The 10,980-nt window shown below is 47.8% G+C and overlaps 1 protein-coding gene across 1 annotated transcript; it reads left to right on the forward strand.

Moving 5' to 3' along the window:
- The first annotated feature begins 681 nt into the window (after positions 1-681).
- CACNG1 (calcium voltage-gated channel auxiliary subunit gamma 1) lies at positions 682-10,233 on the forward strand. The gene is made up of 4 exons (XM_061377020.1): positions 682-1,209; positions 6,164-6,238; positions 8,591-8,728; positions 9,423-10,233. Exons 1-4 carry the CDS (start codon positions 969-971, stop codon positions 9,647-9,649), a joined length of 681 nt encoding a protein of 226 aa, XP_061233004.1. The 5' UTR covers positions 682-968; the 3' UTR covers positions 9,650-10,233.
- Positions 10,234-10,980: the final 747 nt, after the last annotated feature.

Consider the following 10,980-nt stretch of genomic DNA (forward strand, 5'->3'; position numbering starts at 1 on the left):
TAACATCACCTCCATAGTGGCCTCTGCACTGATATTATCATCAAATTAGCTTTGTGATCAGCTGAAATACCAAAGGGAAGGAGAGAGGTTGGGTTCAGGGGGGCAGAAGCCACTTCTCAAAGAAGGAAAGGATGTGCTGGGTGGGTGCTGGAGTTACTATAGGCATTGCAGGCAGACCTGGCTGGCGTGAAAGCGAGTGCTGGAGAGGTTTTGCATTAGGAAATAAAAGCAAGAATAAATAAAAAAACAAACACAAACCCCCCCAACTACTCAGAATACTTCAGGTTAGTAAAAAAATTATAAGGAAAATAAGAGAACTAATAAAAATTAAAATAATTAAAATTGTAAAAATAAAAAGCAATTCAAATAGTAATAATAATAGTAATAAAGGTAATAATAAAAATACAGTACTCAGAGATGAAAATGAAGCTATTTGCTTATTTTGCTGCTTCCTTTACACTGCAGTGCTGGGCTCCGGAGGGACATCCAGCTCAGGGCTGCTTGCAGGGGCCGTCCCAAGCTGAAGGCACGGGTGTGCAGGGAGCGGGCTCCCGGGCTATTAAACTGTTCAGGATGAGGCTGAGCTCGGGCCCGGCCCTCGCATAAACACAGATGTTTGTGTAACCTCGCTCACAAGTTAATGGTCCTCTTAATGCCTATTTCTGGGCATGCTGCAAGTCCAGAGTTTACGGCCTTTGAGCAGCGGCTGAAAGCGACTGGGAGCGAGCGCCCGCCCCGCCGGCTCGTGGGAATCCAAAGCAATCCCGGTGGGACGGGGCAGAAAGCCGAGCTCCGCCGGCACTGCTCTCCCCATGTGCATTAATAGCCTCCTCCCTGCGCAGCTGACACAGCCCGGCAGCTGCCGGTGGCCATCCCGCTCTCCCTGCTGACACTTCCCAGCGCTCGGATGAGCCGGGGTTTGGGGAGCGCTCGTGAATCAGCCGCTGGGAGCACCGCTGTGGAGCGGGATGGATGAGAGCAAACCCCTGAAGGTCCGGCTGACGTTCCTCGTGATCCTGGTGGGCATCTCGCTGCTGTTTGCAGCCGTAGTGACGGACCACTGGGCTGTGCTGAGCCCCAAAGTGGAGAACTTCAACACCACCTGCGAAGCGGCTCATTTTGGGCTATGGCGGCTCTGTACAAAGAGGATTTTTGTGCACAATCAAGACCCCAAAGAGAAGGCCTGCGGGCCAATCAGCCTGCCAGGAGGTACGTGAGCAATGCACCAACGCATGGGAGAAAGCACTTTAGATCACACCAGGCTTTGCTTAGGAGGTTGCAGGACATAGCAGAAGGAAAACGGGGTCCATATCCCACAGCACTTAGTTTGGCATGGGGCTGTTTTCATGTTGGTCTGCGATCACACCTTGTTGTCACCACTCTTGCTGTAAGTGTGCCTTGTGTTGCCTTGCACGTCTGCTTGTGACCATATTTGAACCTTCTGTGCAATGATGACCGCAGCGGGGAGAAGGGGAGGAGGATCGGACATGGTGGAAATCACAGAGGGAAATTGTCCCATGGGATGGAGGAAATTCTGCTGAACACGAGCCAAGGGTCCCACAGCACCCAGGGACGCTGATGGCAGCAGGCAAGAAACAGGATTTATGAGTCCATCATGCATATATGGACCTGGAAATCCTAAAGATCCAACTTCCCAGAGGAACCTCCAGTCTCTGGCTGGCATTAAGATGCCTTTAAGCTATTTTAATAACAACCATTGCTCAGGGCAGGGAGGAAGCGGGACCTGCAGGATGCTTTGCCAGCATCCAAAAGAAACAAAGAGTCATAAACTGGCTTCGAAGCAGTTTCTCAGCAGAGAAACTCCTCACTCAGTGCTGGCAGGCTGGTTCCACACATCGCCACCACACGGGTCCCTCCAGTGCTACTGATAAGGAGGGCTTGCAGGGCTGCTTTCCGGGAAGACCATTCCATTCCCATGGTAAAAGGAGCTCATTATGGTTTTGCTGATCGCAAAGTCAGCAACATTCACGCCGCTTGCGCTAATACACTGCCTCCATGGCTGAGCTCCACTGCTTTTTTAGAAGGCTGATCAGGTACTGGATGCTTTCCAGAACAGAAATAACAGGATTGCCTTCATGTCGGACTCCCTGCTTGAAATGAAATATCGATGTGAAGGCATAGTTGAGAATTGCCTGTGAAAAACCTGACTGCCTGGGCTTGCTGCATATTCCCTGCATCACTGCAATTCTTTATCTCCTTGGCCAAATTGCGTGTTCTGAAGAGAGGAGCTCAGCCTCAGCGTGCAGATCTGCCTCTAACCAAACTTGGGAGTGTGTCATCCATATGCTTAATGTCTCACGCGAAGGTACCTAACGTGCCTAGAAACCCATTTGTCACTGTACGCCTTCCCGTCGCGTGCGGAGGAAAGCGCCCACAAACGGGGAAAAACAATAGAAATGGGTGCATAAACAGGGGAATTGCACAACCATGGGTAAATATAAACCTCATAAAGAGCCAGCTGTCTGCAAAACCCAGATTCACAGGGCAGGGCAGCACGAAAGCAGCCACTATCTTTGACAGACATCAGCATGTGCTTGCACAGGCGTTGAATCACGGCCCAGCGCTGCTGTTCTGCTGGGCACAGCGAATAACCAGGGGGACAGTGAAGGGGCTGAGCCACCCATCCCACCACAGAGGTCTTTTCCCAGGTTTTTAGGATATTTGGGGATTTAGGTGATATCCTGTAATCGACATCTGAGGTTTCAAAGGGCAAAATTTGCATTTATAATATGTTTATATTATATATATAATATAGATAATACATTTAAATACATATTTATATACTATATCTATGCATTTTTGTATATAAATATATATTTAAAATCTATTTTAAAAAAGTAATATATAATGATATAAATTTGTATCTATATATATAAATATATATACACAAATCCCTGTTTTACTCAGGCAGGGAACACAGCAAGGGGAGGGGAGGGGAGGGGAGGGGAGGGAGTGCAGCCGCAGTGGATCCAGGCTGCTAAACGATGTTGCGTCCCCACTGCTCGTGTTAGAATGATTTCACACTTCTGGGAAGAGATGTCAGCAGGGAAACCCCAGGGTTGTGAAACCTGCAGCAGCCGAGACAATGTGAATGAACGAACATGCGGTTAAAGAGCAGATGTGGGCACTGGTCTTCCTGCAGATCGTGAGGCATAACCAGGCATTACTGCCAGGGCTGCAAAAGAAACATAAGAATTCATCACTGCATTAATAACCATTCACCAGTGGCTCCCCGAGGAGGAAATGGATGGCACAATTAACGTTATTTACTAGGGTTTGGGCTCAGCACGGTGGAAATGGGGAGGGTGCCCTGGCTCGCAGAGCACAAAGCAGGGCTGTGATTTAGGCAGGGCTTTGAAGTTTCGCAGCATGCTTCTGGGGATATTGACAAACTGGAAGGGGTTCAGCATCCTGCTGCAGAGATGCTGCTAAAACAAGGTAAATTCAGGTTAACACTGGGACATTTTAACTGTGACCGGTGGGCATCAGGGCTATTTACTACTGGTTGTAAACCAAGATCACTGTCACTGTTAGTAACTCTGGTGTAGCTGCTATCCTACAAAGTGGGCTCTGGTGCATTGGATGCTCTACAGCCTGCATGCACTGCTGGCATGTTAAATAGGTCCTTGTAAACACGGTAACCTCAGTTCAGGGAATTGCAGAGCAGAAGGGCTTGAGCAGATGGGTTTCAGCAGGGCTGCCTCCATACAAGAGATTCACTCTGCAATACTGGTGTGAGTTTAAACTATGTGGAGACACCATCTCCATAACTCGGTGTGTATCAAAGGCCTTCCCCTGGCTTGCTGGCCAGGTCAGAGCCTGAGGTCTGGCCCTCTCCACCACACAGCCCTCACCTTAACACCTCTTCTAGTTAGAGCAGCAGGTCCTGTCTCCCAAACTTAACGCAGGTAGAAACCTCACATTAAAATCTATGGTTTTAACATGGATTTACCCACCCAGCCTGCAACAAACCCATCTCATGTTCAAGTGCAAGGTGGCTTCATCCCCTTCCCAACCTGTCACTGCACTGCACATGAATGACAGCAGCTACCTGAAGCTGTGCATCGCTCCAGCATCTCATGGTCTTTCTGCCCTTTCTTCCCCCATGAGGTCTCCTTCTTGCAGACCCCCAGGGTTCAACCACAGTTCTGATTGACTGTTCCCATCAGCACACTGAGGTGACCTCCTGGCAAAGATAATGCAGTTAGGGGTGGAGAGAAGCAAAGATTGCCACACAGTTTGCATCCATTATAAAACCCATTTTAAATCCTATCCATTATGCAAACATGGTGTGACACAAATGGGCTTTTCTCTTATTCATGATGGCACCAGGGAGGCATTGAAGTCCCTCAGTTCTCCTGAATAACAGGGAGCCTTGTTGAAACAGGTATTCCCAGCTCAGCAGAGCACCGAAGCCTCTTTAAACAATGCATCATTTCACCCCAAACAATCTAATTGTGTTTTCCCACAATAAATGTCATTTACATAAAACCACCTCCCCTAGATCTAGCCCCCTTCTGTGATAACCCTATTTATTGTGCCTTGGCAGAGCTTTGCTATAAGTCACAAGACAGAAGCAGCTCGTTTTCCTGCATCTCCAGAAGGGTTTGTGTGTCATAGAATCATAGAACAGTTAGGGTTGGAAAGGACCTTAAGACCATCCAGTTCCAACCCCCTGCCATGGGCAGGGACACCATGGGCAGTGTCCCCCTCTGATGAGCCTTCACAGACTGAGGAGGGGATTGGTTTGGTTCACCTGCAATGGACACAAAGCTGTGCTGTGCCCTCAGCCACACTGCATCCGGATGGTGTCACCCTGGGATTCATACAGTCACCACATGTGGGGCCTCCTTTGAGTTCAGGCTTTTCAGAGAATTAATCAAAAGACAAACCAAACAACACCAAAGCATCCCCATTTCATCCCATTCCTTCCTCTTTAGCACAGGAGCCAAAGGATCCCGAAACCGGGATCACCAGACATGATGCTCAGCCTCAGCTACCACTTAGTCCCTGGCAGAGGCACGCAGCCTTCCTCTAGGGCTCAGAATCTGCAATTTCAGTGATAGAGGTCTGAGTTCAACTGTTTCCTCCAGTTGTTTGCAACGATAATAAAGAGCAGGTCAGAAGATGCCAGGGCTGAACATTAACCCAGTCTCCAGCAAGAAGCTCCACATTAAATAAAGTCAGCTTTTACAAGTAAGTAGATAAGAGCATCTCAAAGGAATCTTCCACTTAACGGGCCCAAAATTGCTGCTTTGCAATTGCCTGTCTCTTGGGAGAGAGAAAATAAATCTTCTTTGAATCAGTAACTCCAACATCTGCCATTTACATGACAGAAAAGTAGCACAGAACCCAACAGGTAACATACAGTGTGCTGGTGTCTTCTTGCCACTAGAAATTAAAGCTGAAAACAACCACCAAAATGCACCACGTGCCCACAGGCAAAATGTAGCACACCCTGCATGGTCCTGCACCCAGGACCTGGCTCAGATTTACCCCACAACCTACACTGGAGCAGCCTGACCCAGCCTGGATGCTGGAGAGGACCCCAAAGCATCTCCTGGAAACTGGTGCTGACTCTACCATTCAATGGACAAAGATGCTGATGTTCACCAGGCGTGCCCTTGCTGCAGGCAGTGCCTGTATTTCGTGCAGTCTTGGCATGGTTTACCAGGAGGAAGCCCAGCCTGGGGTGCAGGAGGGATGCTGGGGCCAGCGCTGTGTCCTCTCCATCCCTGCTCAGCAGAATAGAGCAATCAGAGCTGGCACTGCTCAGCACGATTGCACCTCCCAGCCAACCTCCTGGCGAGCAACTGCTCCCCCAGCTCCACATCCCTTCAGTTAAATGGGTTATAAATAGTGAGAGCACCCTCCACCATCTCATGCTTCCAGGCAGCGGGTCCTCACCAGACCCTCCTCCATCCCATTGAGGTGCTGAGGTTGAAGCTGGAGCTGGTGGCCTGGCTTGGTGCGCCACCCATCTGCTCCTTAACACAGCAGATCCAACTCCAGTTTCCTGGTATCACTGAGGGTAGGGAACCGTAAGAACAGTGCATGTTTGATACACCAGTAAAAAGCAAATCCAGTTTTACTACGTTTAATCCAAGGTTTACACAAAATTGCATTTCCTTTTCTCTTCCAGAACACAACTGCTCCTACTTCAAGCACTTCACTCCAGGACAGAGCTCAGAGATATTTGAAGTAACCACGCAGAAAGGTAAGAATAAGCCTGAAATATATTCCCCTAACGTTGTATGAGCTGAGCTGTACATAAGGTCTAATGTAAAGGGGTCCCCAAAGTGAGGGTTCAACCCTGGTCCCACTGAAAGCAGTAGAGGAATTCCTATCAGATTCCATCAGCTGGAAAAAAGTGGAGAATGCTCTGAATGAGTTCAAATGCCAGCTTCATGGGAAGAGCTTTTATGTACGTTCACACTCGTAAGTGTGATTTGACTGAAAGCTGTCCCACAAACATATAACACTGTCAATACACAGGAAAACTGCAGAAAGTCTTTCCAGCATCAAAATGATGTTAGAACATAGCCATGATCCACGATCCCCGAGCCTTTGCCATGGAAGGAAGAAAACATTAATGAAATCGAAATGAATAAATCATACCCCAGACAGCATCCTGACCCTGAAAAGAAGCACAGAGACCCTGTGAAGACCCTCAGGGATGTTACGCTTTGGATTGATTTTATATGGAAGCCATGTGAAAAACAGAGCAATCGGTGGAAGGAAGGAACAGAAATCCTACAAAGCCACAATCAGTGTTCTCAGAGCGTGGGTTTGGAAAAGTTGGATACATTTCACATTTCCAATAAGTCCCTGATAAAGCCAATATTTAGAGCACTTGCCTAACACACTTCTCTCTCTTCCTCATGCTCTCATTAAGGACGAATTCCTCTCTAGCTCGCCACACGACGTGTTTGACAGTGCAGTACATGAGCAGATGATTGCATGACACTTATTAAACAATCTGCTTTTCTTGCAGAGAGATTATAACAGTGGAAAACCCTGCAGATGGGTTTGCTAAATGAGCACTTTCCTAAGGCAGGAAGGAATAGGAATTTTAAGTGGATAGAAGAGCATATATGGGCACTACCTGCTTTTGCTCTGTGTATTATCAGATCTAGCTATCTGGTCTAAAAACACAGCCAATGCCTTCTTGCTCATGTCAGGAAAAGAGTCAGGAAGAACTCCTTTTCTTTGAAGCAAAAAGAAAAGCCTAAGCCCAGCAAAAGATTTCACATGGAAACAAACTGTTTCAGGCACTTCCAGCACCTAGGAAAGAGAAACATGAAGGAAATCACACTGAAACAGTGGTATGAAAAGCAGGGAGAACAAAGAGTGATCTGCTGTCCCCCCCTGCAGAAATAGCTACGTTTTGATGGGAGCTAATTAGTAACAGGCAAAACCTTCATGATTTTGCCTAGGAGATCTATATTTTAATGGCTTGAAAGGCAAATATCACCAGGGCTGTGATGCTCACGCATGGCTGCATGTGTTAAATATTAAATCCATCTGAAAACGAAAGCAAGATGTAAATGAAGGCCTGAATTATTCAATTAGCAATTCGTCCCCTCCATTCAGGCACTGAAGTCAGCTGGGGGAAGTGTCCAGCACACATCTTAGCTGGCTTAGCAAAAACCAAGATGCTTTATGGAGGGTTTAATCCTATGCCCTGAAGAAGCTGGGTTCCACAGACCTGGAAATCATTGGCTTAAGGGAGAAATAAACAGAAGAAATGCCATGCAAACACCTCACCTCTGGCCTCCTGCCTGCTTTGCCAGCTCAGGCTTTGAGCCCATGGAGGACACAGCTGTCCTTCTGCATCGCACAACATCAGCACCATGCGCAGGGGCCTCGTCAGGGCTCTGCCGTACAGGCACGGGGTAAAAATAGCATGAGGCTGCCTATTTACTGTGCGAGCAGAGTGTGGGGTGATGGAGGAAGCGAAAGCACAGAGTCCAGAAAGGCTTCAACAGTAACATCTATGCAGCAGAGCTAAAACAGCTCCAGCCCAGAGCTTCTTCAGCCCAATTGTGGTGCCATTTGCTCTTTCAGTAAGTGTTCATAAAGTGATTACAAGGGGTAATGGGTTAAAACTTAAACAGGGGAAGTTTAGATTGGATATAAGGAGGAAATTCTTTCCTGTTAGGGTGCTGAGGCACTGGAATGGGTTGCCCAGGGAGGTTGCGAATGCTCCATCCCTGGCAGTGTTCAAGGCCAGGTTGGACGAGGCCTTGGGTGATATGGTTTAGTGTGAGGTGTCCCTGCTCATGGCAGGGGGGTTGGAACTTGATGATCTTAAGGTCCTTCCCAACCCTAACTATTCTATGATTCTATGATTCCTCCTCCTGCTCTGTTTTTGTACCCTTCACGTTCAGCAGATGCATGGTCAACACTTGCCCCTGCTTTTATTTGAGGGAAAAACTCAGTTCACCAGAGTCACCTTGCTAGGTATACCTATTTCTCAAAGCGACCTACTGCAGTCACCACAGCTGATGGGAGCATGCTCCGAGTTCACATCCGTTCTCACTGTTTGGTGTTTGTTTTGCTTTGGCAGAGTACAGCATTTCAGCTGCAGCCATTGCCATCTTCAGCGTTGGCTTTGCGATCATCGGCACAATCTGCGTCCTCCTATCCTTCAGGAAGAAGAGGGACTATCTGCTGAAGCCAGCATCCATGTTCTACACCTTCGCAGGTAGGAGGCTCGGTGCTCCCACGCTTGCACTCGGTTCATAGGACAACAGAGGCATTTAGATCCTGGGAGGATGGAGACACTTCTAAAACACCCTGAAACTGGCATTTCTTCCCAGCCAGTCAGACTGCAGGTCCCTATGTGTTGCTCCAGCTGAAGAGCTCTGAGAGCATCCTGCTCAACAAGCATTACCCAGCAGCGTGTCTGTTCCAGCTACCTTTAAAAGGGGTATTTCTAGCATATTCAGTGCCAGCCCCAGTCTAAATGAGGGATGTTCACTATTCCACCTCATTTATTAAGACTCATGCCAAAGAAAGAGCCTATTCAGGCCCAAAATACACAGCTGTCTCCCAAACCCATGAAGACTGCAGTTTTACATGAGATAGTAATACCCTGACATGTCACAATGAGTGAAAGACAGAGGTGCAAACTGTGCCCTCAGTAACAATCTTATTCAACCTTTGGACAAGCTCCCTAGGGAATGCAGTTATTCCTCCACCACTGATAAAGATCACACTCAACAAGTCATCGGCTCACTTGGATGGCCTGTGTGATAGCAGAGCTCCTTCAAACACTGCACTCAATGCCTCACCTGTGAATCTCACTGCAGCTCCTGTAGGCAAATAGATGAAGTGGTTAATTACGGATGCAGAACCTGCAGCTGGTCGTTCACCCCCGTGCTCCTGTCTTCCTTCAGGTCTCTGCATCATCATCTCTGTTGAAGTCATGAGGCAATCCGTGAAGAGGATGATCGACAGCGAGGAGACGCTCTGGATCGAGTACAGTTACTCCTGGTCCTTCGCCTGCGCCTGTGCCTCCTTTGTCCTGCTTTTCATCTGTGGCATTGCCCTCCTCCTGATCGCGCTGCCTCGGTTCCCCCAGAACCCCTGGGAGACCTGCATGGATGCGGAACCGGAGCACTGATGCTCCCAGCACCCATAGGAAAATAAGGAAAGTGTTGTGAAAAGATTTGTATTTTTTAATGTATCCGGGTCCCGCTGTACAATGTGGGCTCCAGTAATGAGGTCATTACTGAACCAAGGCATGGTCAATGTAATTATTGCTTTGTTTCCTTATTCTCCCCCCCTCTTTTTTAAAGAGAGCAGAAAAAGGAGTTAGCACACGGTGAGCGGGGGGTGAATGGCATTGCTCTGTGACCAGCTGGGGATCCCCGTCCTAATGCAGTTGGGAGAAAATCTCTGTGTGAGACATAGAGAAGACAGCTTTCTTAGGGAGATGATGTTTGGTGCAGATCCATGAGGAATACTGGGCTTAGACACCTCACTTAGAAATAGACAGTGGGAAATTGCAGCTCCGCGGGGTGTCCGTTTCCCTGCTCATGCTGTACTCCTCTTCCTCCCTAAGAAGACTGAGCTCACCACTGCGGAATAACTTGGGCATCCTTATGCTGTTCTATTAAACTGTTAAAATATGGGATTAAAAAAAACCCAAACCAAACCAAAAACGTTGCCTTGCATTGGGATAAAATTTTCTCCTACCAACTTACACCCTGCAGTTCCATTCTTTTGAATTAAGCACAAACCCCCTGCAAGATAGGGTTTTTGTTCTGCTTCAACTTTGATAGCGGAGCCAGGAAGTACTGAACACTAAGAGTGATATTTTCCTTTAATAAAAAGCATAATCTTCCAGTAGCATGATTTTCTGGAAAAATGACTGATGGATGAATCACTTGGCCCATCATTCTGCTCTGTCCAGGATGACAGTGTGATTCGGGATGGTATTTACTGCATGGAGCTCTCATTTGCTCCTTGTGAATGGGTTTTTTAAGACTACTATGCTTTGCTCACTGCATACATACCTAAAACCACATTTGAGGTAAAATCCTTCAAGGTAGCCACCAAGAAAGAAGGATTTAGGCTGAAACACCCAGGAGGGTGCAATGAAAACACTACAGAAGTGCATGGCTCTCTATGCATGCCTGAAAAAATGTACCCCCGAGGCACTGCTGCTGGGATGCTGCAGGGCCGGTTGTGCTGCAGAGCCCCTGTGGTGCTGTGCCATGGCTGTCCCTAAACCCCATGTGCTCACCCAGCCGCTTGCACCATCACAGTCCTCCAGCACCAGGAGGAAAAGTGTATGTTTTACATGTAGTTTTACACCCAATAATTCAAAAAGCAGGAGGGAAGGGGACTGCAGCATCCTTCCCACTGCATTCAGCTGTCCACAGTCCTGAAGAAAAGCAGACTTCGGAACAGAAAAACATCAATTTGAAGAGATCTGAAATCATGACATAT

The sequence above is a fragment of the Neopsephotus bourkii genome, unplaced genomic scaffold, assembly GCF_033783945.1.
Source record: "Neopsephotus bourkii isolate Nb327-2 ecotype Australia unplaced genomic scaffold, CSIRO-AGI_Nbou_v1 NB_1749, whole genome shotgun sequence".
Classification (NCBI taxonomy): domain Eukaryota; kingdom Metazoa; phylum Chordata; class Aves; order Psittaciformes; family Psittacidae; genus Neopsephotus; species Neopsephotus bourkii.

Coding starts and splice junctions, on each gene's coding strand:
- CACNG1 (XM_061377020.1), top strand. CDS start 969: ATGGATGAGAGCAAACCCCTGAAGGTCCGGCTGACGTTCCTCGTGATC. Junction 6,239..8,590: donor TGAAGTAACCACGCAGAAAG/GTAAGAATAAGC, acceptor TTGCTTTGGCAG/AGTACAGCATTTCAGCTGCA. Junction 8,729..9,422: donor CATGTTCTACACCTTCGCAG/GTAGGAGGCTCG, acceptor GTCTTCCTTCAG/GTCTCTGCATCATCATCTCT.